General features: G+C 36.8%; 2 protein-coding genes across 5 annotated transcripts in view; one reads left to right on the top strand and one right to left on the bottom strand.

Annotated features, from left to right (window-relative positions):
* The window catches only part of MOV10L1 (Mov10 like RNA helicase 1), a 30,042-nt gene extending 25,171 nt beyond the window's left edge, over window positions 1-4,871 (bottom strand). The window contains exons 1-4 of the mRNA XM_064732723.1: window positions 4,694-4,871; window positions 3,399-3,583; window positions 1,226-1,382; window positions 708-820 (exon numbers count right to left, since the gene is read on the bottom strand). Coding sequence (XP_064588793.1) covers window positions 708-820; window positions 1,226-1,382; window positions 3,399-3,583; window positions 4,694-4,772 — 534 coding nt within the window. The 5' untranslated portion in view covers window positions 4,773-4,871. The remainder of the gene's footprint in view (window positions 1-707; window positions 821-1,225; window positions 1,383-3,398; window positions 3,584-4,693) is intronic.
* A 4,634-nt stretch (window positions 4,872-9,505) lies between these two features.
* On the top strand, window positions 9,506-23,525 carry MLC1 (modulator of VRAC current 1). Of its 4 annotated transcripts, none has more exons than XM_064702774.1 (12): window positions 9,506-9,620; window positions 10,297-10,480; window positions 12,573-12,662; window positions 14,661-14,714; window positions 14,864-14,965; window positions 16,608-16,709; window positions 17,607-17,678; window positions 18,154-18,270; window positions 18,986-19,042; window positions 20,163-20,285; window positions 21,658-21,825; window positions 22,969-23,525. In XM_064702774.1, the coding sequence occupies exons 2-12, from the start codon at window positions 10,301-10,303 to the stop codon at window positions 23,041-23,043; spliced, it is 1,140 nt and encodes a 379-aa protein (XP_064558844.1). In that variant the 5' UTR covers window positions 9,506-9,620; window positions 10,297-10,300; the 3' UTR covers window positions 23,044-23,525. The 4 variants fall into 4 exon arrangements, with proteins under 4 accessions (XP_064558844.1, XP_064558846.1, XP_064558847.1 ...); XM_064702775.1 differs by lacking the exon at window positions 9,506-9,620 and adding an exon at window positions 9,646-9,718 and having other exon boundaries at window positions 22,969-23,171; XM_064702776.1 differs by lacking the exon at window positions 14,661-14,714 and having other exon boundaries at window positions 9,520-9,620; window positions 14,879-14,965.
* The last annotated feature ends 1,387 nt before the right edge of the window (window positions 23,526-24,912 follow it).

Genomic DNA, 24,912 nt, shown 5'->3' on the forward strand with positions numbered 1-24,912 from the left:
AAATGCATTCTGAAATTTCAGTTATTCATAGGAGATAAACACAGAGCCCTAACCCAGAATCACTGTGCCTGCTTTCAGATTTAGAAGAGTAAAGAAACACAAGTACTTCACATAAGCATTAAGTTCCACTGAAGTGCATGCTACAACATGCACTAGAATTAACCATGATACCTCTCTTGTGACATGTCAACTTAACTAATTTACACTTCCATACTAGCAGTAATGAAACAATTTTTTCCCTATGCTTGACGTGCAAATATTCAATATATAGAGTTAAGACAAAAACAATAAACCATAAACCTAGTATAGCATATGCATTACTAGAGCAAACAAATGTTTTCATTAAAATAAAAAGAAGGGACTGTGGTTGTTTTTAAGCTGAAACACTTGAATAAATTAAACTTAATAAATTCCCAATCATTACACATCCTCATTATAACTAATAGCAAGAATTCAAATCAGCAATTCATAATAGGTAAGTTAGTTACTCTTTCTGTTCAATAATGAAAGTTATGTTTGCATTTTCAAAATTATTATTTTTTACAAAATTATTTTACACACATTCTCTAAATGGTTGAATTAATACATTTAATCTTTTAATTAAAGATGTGTTATAGAAGATCTACCAATATTTGTAACTGAAACCAATTTGAAACCCCACTTCACCCAGGATTCCGATTGCCAAAAACAATGTGCAGAACATTTACCTTGTTTACTTGTTTATACCTCAAAGGCCTTACAGCAACTGCTTCAGTCTTCCACGTTGTCGAGTTAATATAGTATTTTGCTTGCACCCAGTCACCTTCACAAGGTTTGAAATCTATACAAAACAGAACATTTCTCAAGGTTAATTACTATTGATACCATTTACACTACTCCCCTACAGAATTAGTGCAAGTTAAATAAAAGCCAGAACAATGCATTATTCAGACCCACTGAGCCCAAAGTTTCCTTTGCTGTCCTTTGCTTTGCAGGTTGTGGCAAACTACATAGGAGATGCAAGTTGAAAAATCCACCTGCTAACATGTAACTTATGCTTAAATGCAGGCTGTGCTCAGTGAGAATGCACTGGCAGCTTTCTCCATCCATGCCTGGCTGTTTCACTGTGTTTCACTGCATATTCCATTAGAAATTATTTGGGATGACAACTGCAAGTTTGTCAGAAGGTATTTCTATTGTATACACAAAATTATTAAGAAAGAGGAAACAAGAAGTCCCCACACACCTTCCCAGACGTTTTGCATTGCGAAGTATGTATTCTGATTAATATAGCCACCATCCACAGAGAGAGAGGTAATATTGCCAATTAATGTTTTCTGATTTAGTTCAGAGGCATCACAAGTAGGACTGGACTCTTCTTGGGTACTCTGGATGGTGTCTACCTATTAATACAAAAATAACTCAAACATTTAAACAGTTGACACTTAGAATTAAATACATATTCCTACAATAAATATACAAAATTTCAATTGCTAATGGAGACAAAGCTTCTTACTACACAATTACTTACTATAGCTGTTACTTTTTGGACAGAAAAAGAGTAAATAATAAACAGTAACTTCTCTTTTGAAGAGAAACTTTAAAACTTCTCTTTAAAAGAGCGATGTATGTTCCAGTGCTGACAACTGCTATAATTACATGCTGATTTTTCAAAACTTTCTCATACCTCCCTTGCTCTAGGTCTACTTAAGATTTTTCAATTGACAGGAACACCATATCCAGCAATCTGTCTGTACAAAACTGGAAGTAGAAAATGACTATTTCAGAAAGCAAAAAATATGTTTTCAAGATGGTATTTATAAACACTACATGTATTTATATAGAGACTGACCCAGTCACTTTTTAGTAATTTGATTAAGAAAACCCCTAGAGCAGCTTCTAACAGACTCTTCATATCACCACCTCAGATATAAGTTTACTGAAGTCTGATCCAATCTGAAGCATACTATCATACTAAATTTTATGATTTATTTTGTTGAACATAATGCTTACCATTTGCAATAGTAATGAATAGTGTAAGTCTGTGCATACTTCTGAGGTTTGTAAACACTAGTTGACTATAAATAGCTATTTTGTTTTTAGCCAATACTGCTTTATTGCATTAAAAGAGTTACTATTACATAATACTTGACAACATGAAAAGTTACTGTAAAAAAATTAAACAAAAATCTATACTTTGTTCCGGTCGACAGACATATCTTCCCATTCACTAGGAAGATCTAAGAATATCAAACTTTCTCCAAAGTTTGCCTTTTATGGCTTCATTTGGATAGAACATGAATAAGCAAACTGTTCCTCAGAAGATTAGTAAATTGACACTTCATGCAAACTACACATGCACTTACACTTGAAAGTAATTCGTAGACCTAAAGAAATGTTTTTAAGACATGATAACACCTTAAAACTCCTACCATACATTTTCTTTTGATACTTCTCAATTTTTCTCTACCAATAAAACTAAAGTTCTTTCTCATACTGGGTTAAAAAGGCCTTCCTACTACCACTGGTAGCAGCCTGCTTTTAAAGCCTGCTACAAACCTATAATCATTCCATGCAGAGTTTAATTAGGACTGGACCTCAAATAAACTGAAATCCAAACTTTGGAGCCAGGATCTTTCCAAACAGCAGCTGAAACAGCATATTGAGCAGAGAGCTGACCATGCTCTTCCTAAAAGCAAGTAACATAAACCCACTGACACCACCAAAGTCTGAACTGCACCTTCCAGATTCTGCCCCAAACTGCATTGGCAGTGTCCAGGCTTCAGAGCTTCTGTCTGCAACAGAGGAGCACCTTTTAGATCACTTAAAACCCCAAGCTAAGTGGTAATATCTCAACTATTTGGAAGATGGTACTGGTACTCAAGTATCTTTTTGTAGAGTAGTTATTAATTTTGCTTGTTAGGAAGCTAAATTTTCTCCTCTAACTAGGGGTTTGAAAAGGGACTTAATTCTCGACCATGAAAAACAACTACAATTCAAATACTGTTGTCTGTTTTTATCAAATGTTCAGAGTATCTCAAGTTTGAGCCACTATATGAAAAGTAAGGCAATACATCACAAAGTACAGAATGGTTTATGTTTTTATTTATGTTTTTGGAAAAGTTATACAGATCTGGAGTAGCTATGACTAAAATTTTGATCCTATAATCTCAAGTAATAGCTTCTTATTCACTACATCTACACCTGTATTCAGAGAATCAGAATTAAACATAGTTTGAAAGGGAATGGAATGAAATAATAAAATGACCCACAAACCCCAGCTTATCCCCTCTAGGTGAACAGCTTGCAATTTCTCCTATTTTGTAGAATTTGTAAGGCTAAAACTATAGTAACTTCCAAAACAAAGCCTCAAGATAGTCATGGAGAAAGTGAGACTACTATTTATCTTCACCTCTTACCCTGACAGCCTTCAGGCCACCTGATGTTTTATCCTCTTCCACAGTGGCAATAACTTCTTGTCCAACAGCCAGCAACATGTTCTTTGTAACAACATCCTTTGTGAAGACTATTATGTCATCTATCATCCCATAATCATGGCAAAGTCTTGTCACTACTCCTTGTACTGTTTTCAATGCTTTTTCATCTGCATCAAAAGGAAAAGTGTTGACATAAACCCAAATCACTTGTTTATGGAACTATGCAAAAAGTTATAAAGGCTGTTAAAAGGGACATCCATTCTGTCAAAAGGCCAAATGAAAATAGCAACAGCTACCAACTAATTATTTTCTCAATTAAGTCTTGAATCTTATGGCAATTTATTGTTTCAACCAATTAAGAAAGCTAGTTAAACACAAACATTTTGAAAACAACATGCTTTAAGCTCTATTTAAATATATAAATTAATAGAATATCCCACACTGAAAGAGACCCATAAGGATCAACGGGGTCTAACTCTCTGCTCCTCACAGGACTACCTAAAACTAAACAATATGACTCAGCGCATCATCCAGATGCCCCTTAACTTTGACAGACTTGGTGCCTTTCCTGGGAAGCCTGTTCCAGTGACTACCACCCTCCCAGTGAGGAGCCTTTTCCCACTGTCCAATTTAAACTTCCCCTGATGCAGTTTCCTTCCATGTCCTGGTGTCCTGTCACTGGTACTCCAGGATAGGAGACCAGCATCCCTCCCGAAGGTGTGGGCTGTGCTGAGGTCCCACCTCAGCTTTCCTTCCTCCAAGCCGAGTGACCTCAGCTGCTCCTCCTCAGTCACACCCCCGAAACCTTTCACCGTCTTGCCCAGCCTCCACTAGACTCACTATAATGGTTTGATGTAGGTCTTGTATTGAGGCCTCTGAAAGTGCACAGAGGATTGTGAGGCTGTCCCAGTGCAGAACACAGCAGACAATCCTCCCTCACGCACCAAGGATGCAGCGCCTGATGCACCCCAGCAGGACATGGCCGGCCCCCAAGGCTGCCCGGGCACTGCTCCCACTCCTCACTCCATACTCTCAGCAGCAACAGGAACCTGTCCTACCCAGGAAAGGGCAAAAAAAGTACTTCCGGGAAAACTTCCACATGCTCTGGAGTCAAAATGATGCCTTATCATCTCAATGATGCCATATCATCTCAATCTCCTCCTTACATCCCTTCCTAAGGAAGCAGGGCTGTACTCAGCTCCAGGCACGTGGGGGACGAGCACGCCTCACGGCTCAGAAACTGCACCACAAACCCACAACAGGCCCGGAATTCCTACCAGAGGTCGCCCCTCTCTCATCTTCACTATCTGCGCGTCTCCAGAAGTAGGAGACCACCTTAGAAAGGAGAGAGAGCATCCCGGAGCGCCTCAGCGAGGAGCCGGAGCCCCAGGACGGCCTCAGGACCCGCACTGCGTGCACAGCCGGGACGAGACGTCTCCCTGCGGCCGCCTCGAGGCCGCGCTGCTGCCGCGGCCAATGGTGACGCTCGCTCCGGGTCACGCGGCAGCGCCACGCGCCTCGGGGGCGCTCGCGGGCCCGCGCAGGGGCGGCCCCGGCGCCGGGAAGGGCCCTCGAGGCTCCGGGCTGCTCTCAGGGAGCGGCCGGGGCGGGGCCGCCCTGTGCCGGGTCTGCCCTCTGCAGGTGCTCAGCAGGCTGTGCTTGAGGGCGCGGGAAAGGTGCAGTCGCACGAGGCTACCACGAAGAGCTTAAAGGAATAGGGTGTGTGCAGCTTGTTGCTTGCTGGTGGTGCTGTCTGAAATTGTGTTCGCAGTGTATGGCAGCGTTCCTGGGATGGGACGCCCGAAGCAGGGAGAACCCACGGACCGGCTGTGACTTCCCCTGGGCTGAGCTCTCCGTGGCTCTGGGAATACGCCGGGCACGGAGTCCCTCCAGTCTGGTGAAACACTGGGCTTGGGAGAGTATGCATGTGGAACATTGGTGGATTGTGATGGTTTCAGTAGCAGCCAGTTTCAAAATGATAGAATAAACTCTAGAACATGGTAAACTTGCCAAACAGGGGGAAAAAGGTGGTTTTGACTTGATATCATTAATAAAGGAGCTGCTGTAGTGCCTGAGGAAATACGATATTACAGACTTGTTTACTATCTCTGTAGTTCTAGAGTTACTGTCTCTCTAGTTCTGTGCTTACTATCCATCTGTGCTTACTATCTGTGTAGTTACCATCTCTGTATTTTTTTACCAGTTGTGAAAAATGCATTTATTTTATGATTGGCTTTTCACAAATATTAAAATGAATATTATATGGGTTGTGTCAGAAAGTAGTTCTGTATTAATTTTCTTAAGTACTGTGTTAAATACAGTTTTAGGTTATGAAAATTGTTAAAATAGAAACTATGCTATGTAAGATGCTTTGTTTAAAAGAAAGGACTTGCAGTGAGATAGCAGCCACAGGACACCTAAATCTTTCAGAGAAAAAGAATTTATTGCCTTCTTATCAGAAGAAACTAACTTCTTCCTGCCTCAAAGGCGCTGTTAGGATTATGAGGAAGAAGTTGATGAAGACCAGATGGAATCCTGTGTTTGAATGGAATTTATGCATCATGTATGAAGTGTGTGAATATGCATCGGGCTATTGTTCTTAAGGGTTAAACCTTTGTTAACGAGTGTCCTTTTTCGGGCTTGTGATGCCCAGAAAAAGGTACCCAGATGTCTGTAACTCTTTGTTTTTGTTGTCTCATATTGTCTTATTTCAATTTGTCCAAATTGTTATTACTCTCATTGTGTTATTATTTTTTTAACCATTTTATTACTATTAAACTTTTAAAAATTTTAAAAACAAGTGAGTGGCATTTTTCACAGCAGTTCTCTTCACAAAGTGCAGTTCAGATATCTTGTATAAGGCCTCTTTGCATTTTGTTCAACAAATGCTGTTTCACAAAGCAAAGTTTTTTGAGTTGATGAGCTCAGCATCCAAGTAGTTTAAATAGGAGCTGCCATATAAAGCTGTTCCAGGAGATGCTTTCAGGAGGTTGAGCAGAGCAGTGTGTAATTTTTTATAGAAACCACAAAATGCACTGCCTAAGTTGTGTGACTAAAGCAGCAGTTGTCTTTGGCAACTTTTTAGGTTCTGGCTGTATGGTTCGCTCAGCCTTATTTAGGACAAGAAGGGCTAGGAATGCATTTCAGATGGTTTAACACTGTTACAGAGTTCTGTACAGTTCCTAGAGCAGAATAAATTCTGGTTGCCAGTAACTGCACACAGGTTCCAGTGTCTCATTCTGAAGTAACTGCAATGATGCCATTGGAAGGAGAAATGTGAGTGTCTGTAGTCAGTGCTGGTTTTAGAAAAGTGCTGAGAGAGCGTTGGCCTCTTTTGGATACATTGATTTAAAGAATTTTAACTACTGTTTTCTTTCACTGAGTTTCCAGTGGGAGTGCTGACGGGGGACTGTTAGCTGGCATAAGTGTGGTGGATGAAGAGATTGTGTTTCTGGAAAAGATGGTGGTTTACATGAAGGACTAAATCCAAAGTATTATACTGGCGGAGCAAATGTTATTCTAGGGGAGCAAAGCATCAGTTTGAAGCTATTTATCTACATTTTAATCTTGGTTCGGTACATGCCCCAGGACATGAGCTAGGAAACATGGACTGAGGAAACAGCTTCAGAGAAACAAAACAGGTTAAAGATCTGGCTTTAAAAGAGGTGAAAATACTCAACAAGGAGTACAGGTCATGAACTAAAGTAGCATAATTAAATATTGTGTGAAAAACCACAGAAGTGTAGTGCAGCTGTTAACTCATCAGAAAATGGAAAAGTTGGTCAGGATGCTAAATGTAAACTTCACCAGAGCTTCAGGTGTGGTGTTCATTTAGATTTTGGAATGTGTGTGTGAATCTTCATTCAGGGCTAGGGAACATGACCCAGGACAGAATGCTTTTTCCTTAGTCCTTGGTAGCAAAACTAGGACTCTGATAGGTTTATGTACCTTTTTGCCATATTATCCCTTGGCACTTGAGTTATAACTGGTAATCTGGTTTTTATCTTTTGTCATTACTGTGGGGGATGCTCACATTGCATACAGCCTGTGGCAAATGACCAAGTATCTGCTATAGCTGCTTCAGGCAGCTGCATTTATTCAGTGGTCAGTCCTGTGGTGGAAGTGTGATGTTATTCATAGCTGCTCATTATTTGATTTAATTGTCATTCCTTGACATCTTTTGGCCTAATTTAAAATTAAAACTCTTAATTTGTAAATCCTTTTCAGAAGCTTCTCATGTTGTGTTCCAGTTGTTATACTTGCTGCAGTCCTTGTGTAAAATTCCTATGCATTCTTTAGAATTAGGAGGAATCTCTTTGTACACCACATTTGTACCTTATCTAGTATTAGAAGGTCTTAGTCAACGACTTGGGTTCTGATCTTGCACAAAAAAGAGACTTTTTCTGCAATCAGGAACATGAGATGAAGGGAACCTAAAATAAAGGCCTCAGAAAATTTTTAGAGTAGAAACTGAACTTTGAAGTTTAAGTGTTTTTTGTTCATGCTGATGCCAAGTGCAGAGGATGCATTAATTATGCAATGGACCTCTGTGCAAAAGAGAAATGGGAAATACTGAGAAGTATACAGGAAAGGGGGTAGGAGGAATTTCACAATAACCTGACAAAACACTGTATAACCATGCTTAGAGAGGGAACTTTCAGGTACAATACTGGCTGAAACACTTGGAACTGTGAACAAGTTGTTCTAGGGTTTGAACCCTGCTCTGGTCAGTGGTGCAGGACTTAATAAATTCCTTTTATTCAAAGAGATTAGATCAAGTAAATAACTGACTATCTCACCAATTTTGTGTAAAAAATAAACAATACAAAACAAAACAAACAAACAAAAAAACCCCACAAACCTTCTCCCTAAACTGATCAAAAGGGTTAAAATATGATTGTGTTTTGTGTCTATGGTAATTTGTGTCAATCAGTTCCTAGTACTCACCGAAAAAGCTGTCAGATAAGCAATACCCATTTTCCATTAAACCATGGTCTTTGGAAAGTTGCAGATAATGGAAATAGTTGTGCAGTGTTTCTTCCATGAGCAGAGGAACAGTAAGGCTTAATTACATCAGAAAGTTTCTGCTGGACTGTGCAATCTTTTTTCCCCTTTTTTCTAGCACAGTTTACAGATGTGTCTATTGCTATGTATGGTGTACTAATTTCCCTGTTTAAATCTATTAAAACAACTGTAACATTTTCATAATCTTTCAGAATCGGCTGACATTATGAAAAAAGGAAAATCTACACTCTGTACAAACTGAGAAGTTGTGCTGTTCAGAAGTTTTTCTAGCATACTTTGAAGGTGATGCCCTTCAGAATACTGAAGATTTAATTGTGTCTTGGTTACAAGAGTGTTTAAAGTTTAGACAAAAGACCCTGTCATTGCTGTAGCTGTCAAGGTGCCAACATCTTCAAGATAAAAACGTCCTTTTTTTCCCTCTTTTCATTGCTTAATAAGCAGGAGGACTGGGTCCAAGGTACGCTGGCCATTGCATGTCACTGCTGCCTGCTGGGCTGAAAATATGTTGTTTGGTCATCTGGGTGCTCTGTGAGTGCGAGTGACGGCACGATTGAAATGTGCCAGCTTTGTCTGAGCACTCCAGAAAACTAGGGTTAGTGGAAAAAGAGGAGTGTTCTACAGTGAAAATAATAATCTTGATAGATTTCTAACCTCTAACTTTTGAGCTTCCCATCTTGTTGTGATACTTTAATAGTTGAACTTTTATCTGTAGGTTTTTTACCTGGGAGAATATTGCATTGTATGTGCATTTTGCTCTTTTGAAACAAGAGCTCGATTGTTAGATATTGTGATCTCTGGGTATTATGATAGCCAAAAGTGGAAAAGTGAGGAAACTTTTATTTAAGATGCTAAATAAGGGGTAGTACTCAAATAAAAAAGGGACATAAAACTTTTAATTTGTTGGTCTAATTTGGAGGCAGCTCTACGAGATGTAATACAGTCATTTTCTAGTGTGTTCTCTTCATTAAAATTCAGGAGGCATTTTCCTGTTCCCTGGCTTAACTGAAGTTCTTGCTGTGCTTTTGTTCCATATCTGAATAGATGTTGTTGAAAGCCAAAGTGTAAGGGAGAACTTTTCAAAGCCGGCATGACTCACTGAACGGTGAGAATATCACAAAGTGTACAGGCAGCTGTGTTCACAGGGCTGCTTTAAACTGACAGTTCACTTTTCAGTGGAAGGTAAGCACCAAGGTTTCTAACTGCTGAAAAATCTACAGTACCTTAATTCTAATATAAGATGCTCCTCGTGGTATTTTAAGAGGTTGGGAAGCAGAGAGGTGAGCATAAAAGGATGAAGTGAACAAGAGAAACGGTTGATACAGGGTAAATTAGAAACAGTTTGCTGTAGCTGAGTTATTGTGGGTGTGTGTGTTCATGGGACTCATAGGGAAGTCTGTCATTTTAGATAGCTGATAAAAAGTGTTGAAATCAAATGGAATTTATATTGAAACCTGTTTGATTTTCTTTGCTGTCTTAGAGTTGAAAAAGAAAAAAGCTTTGGTTATAGAGGTATGCACTAACTAAACACCTCTAAAACTGGTTCTTAGATCTTGAAATAGAAATTTACTAAGGTATCATAGATACACAAACTTTAAATATGTTGGTACTTTTACTATGTCATTATGAACTGTGGCTGTAGGATAAAACTTAGTTAAGGTGTGCAAGTAAGTTGTTAGAAAGTTTACATATTTTGAGATGTAAGTACATTCAGTAGCTAAACATTGTGTTTATTCATTTCGTCTTGAATACAAAAAAACCTAGTTGAACACTGATTTTGGTATGTGAAGGATCTAAATTATATTTTTTTCTCTTTCTTTGTAACTTGCATTATTATAATTTAATTGCCTTTGTGAAGTGTTATGACCAGGGAAGAAGGTTACAGAGAAGAATTTAGCTATGACAGGATGCCAACTTTGGAGCGGGGAAAACAAGAGAATGGAAATTATATACCAGATATCAAATCCAGTGACCTTCAGCTGTCAAAGAGGCTGCATCCTTGCTTTAGTTACAAAACATGGATATTTTCTTTGCTGATGGGAGTAAGTACTTTAAATTATAGCAAATTTAAAAATACAGGCCTTAGTGCCCAGTTCTTAGTGCCTAGTGCTCTGTTCTGTTTGACATCATTTGAAGACTAAGAATTTCATCACTGATAGTATTGGAAAGAAATCTTTGTAAAAATAGAAACATATTTAGCAAATTTGGAATGTAGACTGCTGGTATTCTTTGACTATTTTTTTACTAATCAGAGGTGGTGTGTGAAGGCTTATTTTTTATCATTGATATTAATCATATAAGTAGAGAATAAGTTTGGTTGTGGTAAATATCAGACCATGTGTATGTATAAGCAGTGCCTTTTGGTAGAATATATAAAGTATGCACACCATATGTATTCTTTTAAAAATACTTTTAACTATTGAATGTACTCTGGCTGCCATGATAGCATTTTGGCATTAAAAAGATGTGTGGTACTTGATTGCCACATTAATCTATCAGGGTTCAATAGCCACATAATTATTTGGTATAATCATTAGTGTGGTGAGGTATATACTTGTGCTTCTTACACAAACAACACAGTGAATTTTTGTGTTCACTGCTAGAATCACAGGATACTCATCTTGCATGTACATCATATGCTTCTCCATGTTCTGAGCCAAGTTAATTAAACTTCATTATAGCAATTAGAATTTGATCTTTTCTTTTTCTGTCAGCTTGTGTGTTTTGAAGCGTACTTTTTATTAAGAACTAAGATTGCCCCACTGTTAATATGGTAATTGCTTGTTTATGCACAGTGAATAAAAGTATTGCCTTATTTTTGTGGAAACAGCTGAGCATTTTTTCTTTTCTGACAAACTGCAAGGCTTGGATTTCCTTTCAGATGTACTGTCACATGAAAAGAAGTGCTGGCTATATTTGCATTAAATTTTCTCACACTTAATTGTCCAAAAGAACAACTGTCTGTAATTTACTGAGTAGTTGTAAATTTTTGGAGATAATAATATTTAATGGTCATTTGCTGAAGTCATATTATCAAGGAGAATGAATTTCATGGGAAAATGAAAATAAAATGAAAATGCAATTTTATTAATAAACTCTTAGATTAAGTTCCAATTAGATTTTTCTTTCAAGTGTTTAGTGTCTATCAACCCTTCTGAAAGACAGTGTCCAGAAGAGAAAGTCTGCATGCTGAGCACTGTAAGTCACAGTGAACAGAACCATCTACTTCAGGGAGCAGTTGCCAACTGTACAGTGACATCAAAGTGGCTGATGGCCTGGTTTGGTGCAGAAACCATTTGATGAGCATCAAGCACAATTTCAACTCATGGTTCCAGAGGCTGTTCTAACAGTCTGCCAAAATTCTCTGTGTATATTTGTCCATGCAAATATGCTTTCCTTATTTTCTGTCTCTTTTTGACAAGGACTCTTTAAATACCCCAATAATTTTCTAACATGAAAAAAAAAAAACAAATAAAACAAAAGAGCAGTTCTGTCTCTTACCTTTCCTAGCTCCTTCAAAGAAATGCCTACTTATAGGAATGACAAGGAAAACCAAAATAATGTTAGTAGAAGACACTAATGGCTTATTGCAGAGTGTGTAACTGTGGTAGTTATGAAATAAACCTTTTAAGGTAAGAGGAGCAGTTGAACATTTTTGGATGTGCCACTGAATGAAGACAGGAAGATAATTTGGAGGGATGTAGGAATATAGTGGAAGAAGCTTCATTAATGTATCCCAATACTATTTTTACTGCTGTGTTCTAGTTGGCAATTGCCCAGCTGCCCATATGCATAATGAATGTTGGTGGACTCAAGCAGGGAATGCAAAGTAGAGACATAGCTGAGGTTTCTGAAACATTTTTACCCATAAATACTGCAGTTACCTTTTGAGTTATATTGAGGTATTTGCCAGGTCAGGACAAAATTCTTGATTTAAACATGAACATTGTTCATTATTAGGTCTTGGTAACCAGCAAAATATCTTCAGAAGTCAGCGTATTTTGATATTTTTCTTCAAATTTATTTACACAAAAACTGCATTCTTAAAAGTAAAGGGGTTGAATACTGATAACTGACTAGTTTTTTTTTTAACAGTTTTATTAATATAAATTTATTTTATTTGTTGCTTTGCAGACCTGCCTCCTTATTACTTCTGGATTTTCACTATATCTGGGAAATATTTTTCCATCTGAAATGGATTATTTACGTTGTGCAGCAGGTTCAGTAAGCATTCTTAATTATTTGCTGTGGCTGTTTGACAGCAAATGCAATAGTAAATAATTTTTGTGGTTTTATGTCTTTTGTTCTTTCTTTTTCTACTGCTTTTCCTCATGGAAGATTTAATTATATTTAACAGTTCATTAAATGGACTTTTGTTGCATGGTTAAAGGAATAACTGTTGTCATAAAGACAACTGGGTTTGTGCTACCATTTTTGTTTATCAGCTCACTACTGGCATGCAAGATTAATCTGCTGAGCAGTTTTTTTGTGCTTGATTTTAAGAAAAAATTTGTTGCTATGTATTTGGAAAGTTTTCTGGCTATATGCTATCAAAAGGTATTTAATATTATATCTCAAAGTGTTAATTTTTCAGTTTATTTTGCCATAATATCCATGTACCGAAGCAGACTAAAATTCTCTTGAATTTTATTATTTTATTAGTAAAATAATGCATTAAAGTAAAATAATATGCATTAAAGATGGCTGGCATTTTCCAGAGCCCAGTATTTTTTTCTGTACTTTGAGGCGCACATATACATGTTTACTGCATTATATATACTTAGTTTCTGCTTTATATATTAGTAAGTCTCATGTACTTGCTTTGTTTATGGCAGTGCTCGGTCATAGTTATTTTCTCGACTTGTATATTTGTTTTTAAGTTAGGTGCAAGATTACTTGAAACAAACAAGTCCCAGGAGTTGCTCTGTGAATGAGTTATCACTTGGGTTTCAACTCAAAGTGTTATAGTTGGAGGAGTTTAAGTCAGTATCCTCACAGATACCTCATTCCCTGCAACATTGGTTTAGTTACTGAGATGTCTCTTTCTCTGCCCCAATCTTGACTCTTTGAACTTCATGTTTGAAAATTTCCAAAGACCTGGTAGAACTTTGGCTGCAGCAGGTTATCACATTGGGTTTGAAGGTGTGTGTCAGTTTGGTGTCTGTATGTGAGGAAGGTGTTGGAGCTTCTGCTGCAGATGGTGATGTTGGTGCAGTCAGAAGAGCCTAGAGAGATGTGGAGCCAGCTGGCACCAAGTGTCTCGTTTAGCCCGAAGCTGAGTTGCTCTCTAGACTGTCACCATCTGGACTAGGCATTCAGTTGCCTAAACATAGTCCTGTAGCGTTCTAGGAACTCCTGTGTGTGTCCAGGGCATAGAAGAATGTTTTAATTATGTTCAGTAAAGGTCATTTAGGTGTTGAGGAAGTGCTGCCAAGAATTTTACATATCAGTATTAATCTCTTTATAGTGTTCCATTGTTAAGCCATTAATGTTCAGGTGTGTGGGAAGAGAATTAGAAATGTGGCATTTATTGCATGATTAACATAAGAACACTTTTATTATCATTTTAGTAGGCTTTTGTGTAAAACAGAGTTGGATCTGTAATGGAACCATGTCTGTTGTGGTGGGAAACAGTGAAAGGATAGAGAAATTACTTTGTGAGACTTTTCATTGGTGCATGACTTTTCCATTTATCTATGTCCTCAAGTAGGGAAACGTAGTTCCCAGTGAGCCAAAAGGACATCCCAGGCACAATTCTCCAAGTGTGTCTTGACTCAGCAGATTTTCACAAGGTTCTTCAGAACTGTTTTGAGATTGGGCAAATTTTAGCATACTCAGTGAGGATGATGTCTGTCTAAAGAATGCGCAGGCCTAGTTTGGGAGTAGCACTGTTTTCTCCTGCTCAAGGCCTCCTAGAGTTGATTTAAACTAGCAAAGGCATGAAATACCTCATGAAAGACTTTCTTTCTTTTACTCATCACATTTTGCTGGGTAGTTAGTCAAAACTGAGGGATATGGAAGGTATATTTAAACTTGTAATTCTCAGACACTGACTGGGATTAATGAGTTCAGTCAAGTGAAACTTTTTCTTCAGAGTTTTTGATCTTCTGTTTGTCTAAGTGTACTGAGTATGAATTCAGACACATAAAATACATCTATAGAAGTATATATAAAATTCATTGTGCAGAAGATCCCACTAGTCTTTTCTTTTAATTTTCCCAGTGTATTCCTTCAGCAGTTGTGAGCTTTGCTATAGCAAGGAATAAAATTAATGTGGTAAGTATGAAACTTTATTGTCAATTTTATGTATCTTTCTATATATCTAGATCTATCTATATAATCTATCTCTATATATCTGTATGTGTGTTCGTATTCCCCCCATGTTTAAAATAAGAGAAAAAACCCATTCTGAAACTGTTTTTCAGATACCAAATTTTCAGATTCTCTTTGTCTCCACATTTGCTGTTACAACGACATGTTTAGTTTGGTTTGGATGCAAACTTGTCCTCAATCCATCAGCTATAAATGTAAGTTACTAAAACAATTACTAATTGTGATACATTTATCTTTGTTAAAAAACAAGATGGGGAGAACATTGGGTGGCTGGAGATCACATGTCATTACTTTGCTGCCAATATCCCAATATTCCTGCTTGGTCTGTGAGGAGAGATCATACAGCAGTAACTTTATGTTTCTCTTTGCCCAATGTTAGTTACCTGCAATAAGATTGACAAGAATATAATTTATTTACTCTTACTTTTTCAATTTTTGTTATTTACTTCTTGTACCTAGGACTAAGTGTGATAGTCCCTCAGTTTAGTTACAGTGCTTCTGGACTCAGACTTGTGCATCTACTTGATACTGCACTGCCAAGTATAACGTGAGGCCTTGCCAGCTCATACCAGTGTTAGTGCTGTGTCAAAACATGTCTAAATCATGGGAATTTTAAATCTGGATTAAATTGTTCTGCAGGCCACACATTTAAACTTCTTCTTTTGCCTAAAAATTCCTGTATTCTTTATTGTAACACATTTTCTAGAAATTTACCTCAATGACATTTATCACTCTTTGCAGAGTTAGTACAACTGTACAGTCTGTTGGGTGCAGCAAAGCACATAGTTTCAATTATCATTTCCTAAGCAAAAGCGAATTTCAGTGTCCAAAAAAGCCTCCTAAATCTGCCACTTACTACATTTTTCTAAAAACATGTGCTGCAAGATATGTGTCAGAGAGAGATGGAGATTTCATCATCAACAAAGCAGGTCTGACATGAGGAAACAATATAATTCTGTTCTAAGTTGTTGAATAATGGTTTGCTGTAATTGTATAGGTTTGGAATGGTGTCAGTTCTTCCTAGACTTTTGGTACTTTGCCCCAATGGCCTGACTGACTACCAGATATTTTTTTGGGCAGCTGATGGAAAAACATGATGCTTTTGAAGACAAGATAGGGAGATCCACTCTTCCTAACTTGTGTGCCTCTAGGAAATGATTCAGTCCATGCAGTGTAGGTGTCTACCTCTTTTCATGAGAATAATAAGGAACAAAAAAGCAACATTAAGTACTACATTCACTTATTTGTCTCTTGAATATGACCAATGGCAGCATCCATGTTTTTGCAATGTAGTCTGCAAGCATCGTGAACCCATGAAGAGTGTTTGTGAATGCTTTACCAGCACTGAGCAGGGCACAGAACTGGGATCCTTGGTGAAGTTCTTTGGTTTGTGTTTTCATTCGGAGTCCAATATGGGAGTACACTGTTTGAGATTGCAGCCTAGGAGTTGTGACCTGTGGCCCTCCTTCCCCTGAGAATGTTCCATTAGTTGCTGCAGTGTTCTGAGTTCACATAGAAGGAGCTGCAAAAAGCAAATGTACCCAGCAACCCTCCCTTCTCATAAGCTCCTCTTCTGGAAGACAGTGATAGAATCTTCAGGCAAAATATTTCCATAAATGAAGTAAATGTTTCTTTCTTAGGTTAGGCATTCTGAGTATTATGTTGTTGTTGAAGTTTGTCAAGAGCCAAGAAAATAGATAACAAAGTATGTAATCAGTAGGTGTGTCTAAATCTGACAGAAACTAGACAACCTGCCTAATCATGCTAGACTCAGGCCCTTCCTTTGTTTTTCATATGGAAGGCATAACTCATTTATGTCTGGGATTTTACTGACAGATAAATTTCAACTTGATTCTACTTATTCTGCTGGAAATCTTCATGGCAACTACTGTGATCATTTCAGCTAGGTCTACTGAAGACTGCTGTACAAGAAAGAAAGTAGGTGCCCTTAAGGATTGTGCATGGTAAAAATTCCCCATTTTCTTGTATTACATGTGCCGAAAATTTATTGGCAACACCAGTATATAACTTTGCATGCTAAAGCTATATTTGAACTACAAATAAAAGTACCATACTGAACAGTTATTTCTTCTTTTAGCTTTTAAAAGTGCAATGACCCCTCTCAAAATTACCCATTGAAAATTATACAGCACAGAGTTCTTTGAATATCCCATGAATGGGCATGGCAAATGTTTTATTTTTGTTTTGTAGAATGAAACTTGATGTTTGAAACATTAAAGTACTACAGCTTGTATGTATGCAAACAATACCTTTTTGAAGCCTGATGTAGGGAAAGTATTTGTCTTGTAAGTCAGTTTAGTGGTGTTTGCCCAACAACTCTTGGCTTCAGGATTTGCAGCTATTGATAAAATTTTCTTTGTTCACTAGTGCTTTCCCAAACCCCACCCTCATTTTTCTACAACAGTACTTCTTTTAGAATGAAGCAAACACGATGTGACACTGGAAATACTGGTTGATAAGGTGATGTAGTCCCCTGTCTCCTTTGGCCCCTGCTGCTCCACATCTGTAGAATCTGAAGGCTCAGGAAGAAAGTATATTCTTTGAAAGTAGAAAAGGGAGACAAGATGAAAATATTTCATTATTGAATGGTGGCTGTGGAACAGCTAATCTGATACTAATTAATTTGGTTTTAATGTAATTGATGTGGTCTTACCCAGGAGAATACCAAGATATGTCACTGTCACCTCTTCTGGGCCAATCAGATATTAAGTACCACTGTTAGGACCTGTAAGAGGTTGTATAAGATACTAGAAAGAAATGTGTATTTGTATATTTTGTACATTTTTTATCACGATTTTTTTTATTCCCCTCTAGAATGCTGCACACGACTGTGCCATTGTTTTGAGCAATGTCAGCTTTCCTGCTCGCATTCTGAAGTCGTACTCAGTAAGAAAAGCATTGTTTCGTTGAATCAATTTCTTATTTCACCTTCGTCAGTGCTAAGGTTCTTTAAAGCCAGGAAGAGATCACTGTAGCTAAGAATTGAAAGAATAAAGACAAAAATGAGAGATATATAGTAAAATATTTCCTTTTAGAAGATTGCAAGATAAATCACAACTGCTCTTTATTGTGAGAAGGAGACTACATAATTACTTAAGGATAAATAGTGTAAACTGAACTATTGTTGGGGGGAGCTAATAAATGAAAGTATAAATATGTATAATGAAGCTGATCTTGTTTTCACTTAAGCTAGTTAGTGTTTTGCCATATTTTAGATATGGAAAACATGGACTTTATGCCTAGCTAGTAATAAATGCATTTTATGCATTTAATAAATGCATTTTATTCTTTCCACTATGCAAGTAGTAAATTTCATGTTCAAATATGTTATTAATAACTTGTGTGCTCTTACTTGTTTTAGGTAATTGAGGTGATTATTGGAATTTCATCAGTATTTGGTGGAATAATTGCTTTGAATATGGATGTTCTAGTCTCAGGTCCCTACCTCTCAGTAACATTCTTTTGGATCTTAGTTGCTGTAAGTAGTGCAAATAGAAGCTACTCTTTTAAAACAGTGTATTGTATTCAATTTTTTTTCCACTTTTCTCCTCCCACTGGAGTATTTATTTGGCTCTAATACTGTTTGGGAATTGCTGCTTAGCAAATTAATTGAAACTTCAATATACTTAATATATTTATGCAATATTTTTGATCTGTTTTGGTTTGCAATACTTCAGTAAATTGTTCTGATACATTCTCAGTCCTCAATTCAGTAAAATGGAAATGAGTATTAAAACAAGGGTATTTGAAGTGAGGTGTTCTGTCAAAAAAAGTCATAGGTTTTTAGAATAATTCACACTGCAAAAGAAAAAGTTTAGTTTTAGCATGGTAGAATCCTTAGAATATCTTATTTAACCTCTCAGTTTTACCTGTTTTAAAAGTCTGAGACTGTGATTGGTAACCCTTATCCTTAATAACAGCCTGTACCTGGAGCAGTGGATTCATAAAGGATGTTGTGCCACCCTGCTTGCCACGAAGGAACTGATTGGGAAAGAAGACAATGACCACTAGGTTTATACATGTGTCTGTAAAATCCCTTTGCATGAAATGGAAAAAGTTCATCAACAAGCTTTTCAGCATTCAAAATTCACAAAAGAAAAGAGCTGTGAATAGTGGGAATTACTGTAACTCAATTATAATTTTTGTAATTTTCAAGTTAATAAATACTTATTTTCTTGCACTCTTTTGTTTAGTGCTTTCCAAGTGCTATTGCAAGTCATGTAGCTGCTGAATATCCAAGTAAATGTCTGGTAAGTGTGTAAAACACTTGGAATTTTTAATTAGAGTGGAATAATGCTAAGAAACTCTGATAGTAGGCACTAATCAAGTTTGCTCACTTGTTTTTAGCTGCTTCTACAAAATGTGACAAATATGTAGCAGGAATGTTAGCTGGTATCCCTTAAAAGAACTCCAGCAGGTCCTTTGGAGGCCTCATTTAATCAGTTCTAGAAAAGAATTTGAAGAGTTTGGTAGGTTGTCTGGTGGGGTTTTTTTAGTTTGTTTTGTTCTGTTTTTTTTTTGGATATTTTGTAGTGATTCCTTGGGAAAGATACTACTATAGAAAACTGACATGCCTAACATGGTATGCCAAGAACTGCTTTCAAGCTCCTGAGATGAAGTTCCCTTTTTCTTTCGTTATCACTTGTGGTTTCTGAAAGAAGAAAATTAGGTGTGCAGGCTGTGCTGGACCTAGAACCTATTTTAAACAAATTCTTCATCTTCGTGATTAGCAACAATAACTAATAATATTCAGTAGAGTGCATTTATTCCTTGAATGTTCTAGATGTGTAGTTAAGGCTCCCTAAAATATCTGTTCTAATTAATAGTCATGTGACCATATTTAAGTGAGTAATGAGGCATAACCACAACTGAAGTCAGAATATAATCCTGTAGGGGTGATATTTGAGTGAAGCTCAGCTGCTGTTTTGTGGCAGTAAATTTGCCTCAGGACACTCAAATTTATTTGCAAAAGATATTTTAGGTTGCAAGTCTGCAATATCTGTTTTTAATTCTCATTGCTTCATAAAAATTGAGGAATAAATGGGTGGCTTCTATACTGGCTCTCCAGATTGGGTATTACTTCCTCTAGGTGTGTATCAAAGGCTCTTGTAAAATACAACAAAAATGTCATCATCTGTATTGAATGAAATATGAATTACAAGCTAGCAGTGTTTTGGCTAGGAAATTTAGGTTATACAAAGCTTGCTTCTGTATCTTCATGAAATGTGGATAGCTGTTAGTATTTGTCTTTTGTGTATAATCTTACACAGTTTTACACACTTCTGTTATGCTTGCTTCAAGGAGTCATAGCTTACAAACCAGAGTTAATTTTTTAGATTATTATTTAACTTTTATTATCTTATTTTTTAGGTTGAGGTCCTGATTGCCATTAGCAGTGTTACCTCTCCTTTGTTGTTCACTGCTTCTGCATACTTATCCTTCAGTATCATGCAAGTTGTTGACATCTTTAAGAGTTATCCACCTGCTGTTAAAGTATGTGGTTTTATGTAATTGAAAAATGAACTTCTATATGTTACAGTAGCAAGGCAGTAGCAAATTAGGGAATATATGAAGACAAGGTACTGCATTATAAAGATTGAATGAAATGTTATGGAAATTATTTAAAAACTGTTGTTTGACTTTTTATATAATTGAAAGTATGTTACATCTATTGGCACCCTGAAATTATAGTTTTAAAAAGATAGCAAAAATAATATACAGTATGCTAGACTCCTCGAGACTTTTATAATTTGTAGTATTTAAATTAAAGATTCTAGGAGTCTTTGAAGAGTACATTTTTCTGTTTCTTAGGATGCTTACCAATCATTGGGATTGTAAGCTTACAACTGCATTTATTCAAAGTCTGGATTTGGACAGAGAAGAAAAAGTTTTCGAAGTTTAAAGCATTTCAGTATGAAATGTTACCTGTGCATTGCTGAAGAGCTTTCTTGTGCTCTACTGGCAAAGTGTTTGCCAGTCCCTGATGTTGTTCAAAGAACCACTTAGGGGCATTAGACCAATGTCATTAAGAGTCTCCACTAGTCATTAGGTAGTATTGTAACTTTAGAAGAAAAGAGGGAAAATGTTTATTAAATTGGTATCTCAGGGACTGGAAAATCAACTTCTGAGTATGTGATCGTGTTCTTATTCTGGAGGAGTGTACTGTGAACCTCAGGAATAGTGACATTTCACATCCCCTCTTTAAGTAGCTTCTGTCACCCATGTTGGAGACAGATGACTGCACTGTCTAGACAGTTGGTGTGGCCCTGCAGAGCATTTCTTACATTCTCACTCTGCTTTGTGTGTGCTTACAAGAGTGGGCTGCCCTGCACAGAACAATGAACTGTGGACGTAACAGCAGGACAAAGAATGGTGACTTCATTGGCAAGCAGAGCAGTCCTACAGCACCCCAAAAATAGTAAAGAAAGGCAGGTCCAGCCATAGTAGCCAGATGCAGTGATTGCCAGGCAAGTCCACAGTACTGAGGCAGATCCAAGGTCATCCAGGAACTCAGGTCAGCAGGGCAGGGTCAGCGCCAGCAAGGCACAGGGCCAAGCCCAAGCACAGCTGTGACATTGCGTAGGTCAGAACCAGCAGTTAGACACTATTTTAGAAGATAGTTTCCTCAATTCTGTTCTGTTTCCAAAGGAAAAGATAATTTGATAAATTAACATTTTCTTAGAAGCTATAGATCTCTTCTACTTTCAACAAACTCAAGCCCTTAAATTTTGGTTGAAACGTTATGCTGAAATAAACTGTAAATTATAATTTGATAAAAAGTCTAGATAGGAATTTTTAAAGTATAGAGATTGGAACATTATCAAATATTTTATTCAAGTAATTAACAACATATGTCTGTTTTCAGCAATCTTATGATGTTCTCCTGTTGCTTCTGATGTTGATGCTGCTAATTCAGGCATGCCTTACTATTGGAACTGTAATACAGTGTGTGAATTACAAGACAAAAATGAAACTACAAGATTCAGCATGGACACCATCACAGGTTAAGAAACAGGAATACAGAACAACAGAGGTTTGTATTTATACCCACTAGAAAATTTGAAAATACCTATTTTAAAATACTTTTTTTGATAATGTTTTGTGGTCTTAAATTCTGATCTTAATTCTGACCACAATTAAAAGCTGTTCTATGAAACTTAATTTTGTAATCAGGAGATAATAGTTTCCTGGTTAGATGATAACTGGGCATAACATGAGGCACAGAACTGTACTCCTTAGGCTTTCCTTTGCTGTACAGATCTAGACCCTGTATCCTCAAAGACTCTCAGAGAGTAACTCATGTTTACTTCACTAGAAGGAGAGTGCTGGATTCAGTCCAGCACTGGATAGAAAGCACTGGGAGCAGAGACTGAAATCAGTCAAGTCAGTAAACATCTGCTAATGGAAAGGGAAAGCTTTGGAATTATGTCCCTTCAGGCTGCTGAGGATATTTGGTGTAGGTTGTTTATTTGCTGGATCTGTGTCCTGGGCCTTAGGTTCTGTATAAAAGATGAAGCACAGGAGCATTTTCACTGCTGCAAGTCATGTCTTGGACCATGGGTCATGGCATGGCTACAGAGATCTCTGCTGGAGATTATTGACAAAAGTGTTCCTGGTTTGTGAGTCACTGAGAACTTAGGTGTTAAATGCTAAAAGAAGCACTTTCTCTGCAAAAGCAACACTTTTTTGCTTACCTTTTAGTATTTAAACACATGAATAATGTTATAGGCGAAGTTGCAAGTCCCTTTGGCTTCTCAGAAGTCTGTGTTCTTACTTTGCTTGCATGTATGTAAGTAAATCTTGCTTTAGTTGCACCATGGGGGCTGCTTCTGGCTTTGGGGTTAAAGGTTTAGGTGCGAAGGCTTTCAGTCACATTTTAGAAAAAGTCTTGAAAAAATATGTTAAATAACATGTTTAAAATAGGAATTTGGCCAAGTTTCTTAGACCCAAATATTTCAAGTATTATACAATTTACACTGTTATATCCTAAATAGAAACTCTGTAATATACAAAACTATACAACTTACAAATATGTAGAATATTTTAATAGCTCTGTATGTACCTATTCACATTTGCATTCTGCTAGATTTTCTCAGGAATTTCTTTGCTTGAACTTCAGTTTTTAATCAAAACATTTTTTCATGTTTACATTTGTCTGAAATTTGTTTACTTTTAGGTTTCCAATAATACCTTAAAGGATTTTGACAAAGATAAAGCTTGGAAAGCAGTTGTGGTGCAGATGGCTCAGTAGTTTGGATCCTTCAAATGCAGCCAACACAGCACAATCCAATAAAATAAATCAACTGTTTGAATGAAGGTTTAAAAACTTCAATTTTTAAACAGCAATATAGTTGCAGCAGTAGGAGCCATGGAATAACACAGTAAATGATGTATCTTTCTAATAATTTTAAAATTTGTTGATAATATTTTTAACACATCTGTCTTTTCTGTTGGTATCTGTAGTCTAGTGTTTAGAAGATACCTTTAGAAAAAGGTCACATGGATTTATGCTGATGGCAAAGTGAAATATTGGAATATGTAGTAGGCTTCATATATTTGCAAGAGATTGTTGTAACTGCAGTTATGCAGTCAGTGTGACTGATAAATGCTTTTGTAAAGTTATGAGTACAAGTCATAATTGATGTTTTTGCTTATACTTCACTTTTGTAGGAGTTGTAAAGTGTTCTGCATCTTATTGCTTTTATATAAATAAAAGTCTTTATTATGTGGAAACTTGAGAATGTGGATTGACATTCTAATCTGAAGGGTGAAAACAGAATATTCTTTCCCATTCAACTTCAATTTCTGGACTATTAAAAGGGGGGAGAGGCTTTTTCTGAGTGCCAGGACACATAAACTGCTAGCCAGAACTAAAACATCCAACAAACAGAAAGCAACTGGCCAAATAACAGTAGATACTACTGATTTTGAAAGAGGGATCTTTTAATTTTTTTTTTTTTAAGATATATTACTTTTCATTTATTTCTTTTCCTAATTATTTTTAAAAGCTATGCAACTTATCTGCCCTAAAACAAGGAACATCCCCCATACAGGTGACCTTTTCTTGTAGCTGAACTATGGGTGCAATTGGGTAGAATTCTTGTGAGACCATTCTCTCAATGTAACAGGTAATTAATTGTATATCTGCTACAATCGTACCAATTTTACAAGTAGGAAAAGTTAGGTTGATGGTACACTATTTTTTTGAAAGTTGCAAAGAAATAGTTACAGTTCTACCTAAAAATAAACATCTAACTTCCTAAATCTCATGCATGAAACTGGAAAAAGACTGTAGACAGTGTAGAAGTTCTTAATGAATCATTTAAAGTACAAAGATATTAATTTTAATAAGAATAGTGTGAACATAACCATTTCCTTGATAGTTTGTTTTACTTTATATGGTAAAACACTTTAACAAAATCTGTATCTTTAATAGATTATCTCTATGTTTTCTGTCAAGTGAAGATGGGCATTGGTTTTTCAGGGTAGATATAAATAGATATTACTTTTGTAAATGATTTAGGTGGGCAAAGAAATTAAGGGAAGTTGTACAGCTGATGGAATTTCCTTTCCACAAAATGCTTGTATCAACAAAGCAGACAAAGGCACTTTAACTTCCTTTTGAGTCAAATGGCTTGAGGTGCTCTCTTAAAGAGTGAGAGCATTTCAAACAGCTCCTGATTTTTTCAATTTTTTTTTTTTTTCTTCTGTCAGGAGTGACTATGAAGAAACAAAGCACATATAATAGGATTTATTTGCATTTCTCTTGGGGAACTAAAGTGTTTTAATAAGAAGTGAAGAAAATAGAATTAATCAAAAAAGAAAGAAAAACTAAATAGCCTAAACAGGATGACTGAGTTAAAATTTGAACTGACCCTGAGATAAGAAATGTTTAAGACATATGAGTATATCTGAGGTTTTTTAGTCATCTTAGATTAACAAGGGATGGGAATAAAAAAAGAGGTTGTAATAGAGCTGCCAGCCATAGACTCTGCTTTCCAGTGAAGATGAACATCCCAGGGCTCCCTGCCTGGCCATGGCTCCCTTCCTGCTCTGTTCAGCACAGCAGAGACTGGACAATCTCCCTGCATGCCTGGTAAACTGGGAGCCCCAACCATGG

This window comes from Zonotrichia leucophrys, chromosome 1A, assembly GCF_028769735.1.
Source record: "Zonotrichia leucophrys gambelii isolate GWCS_2022_RI chromosome 1A, RI_Zleu_2.0, whole genome shotgun sequence".
NCBI classification, from domain to species: Eukaryota; Metazoa; Chordata; class Aves; order Passeriformes; family Passerellidae; genus Zonotrichia; species Zonotrichia leucophrys.

Coding starts and splice junctions, on each gene's coding strand:
- MLC1 (XM_064702774.1), top strand. CDS start 10,301: ATGACCAGGGAAGAAGGTTACAGAGAAGAATTTAGCTATGACAGGATG. Junction 14,966..16,607: donor TCAATCCATCAGCTATAAAT/GTAAGTTACTAA, acceptor TTTTACTGACAG/ATAAATTTCAACTTGATTCT. Junction 20,286..21,657: donor GTTATCCACCTGCTGTTAAA/GTATGTGGTTTT, acceptor GTCTGTTTTCAG/CAATCTTATGATGTTCTCCT.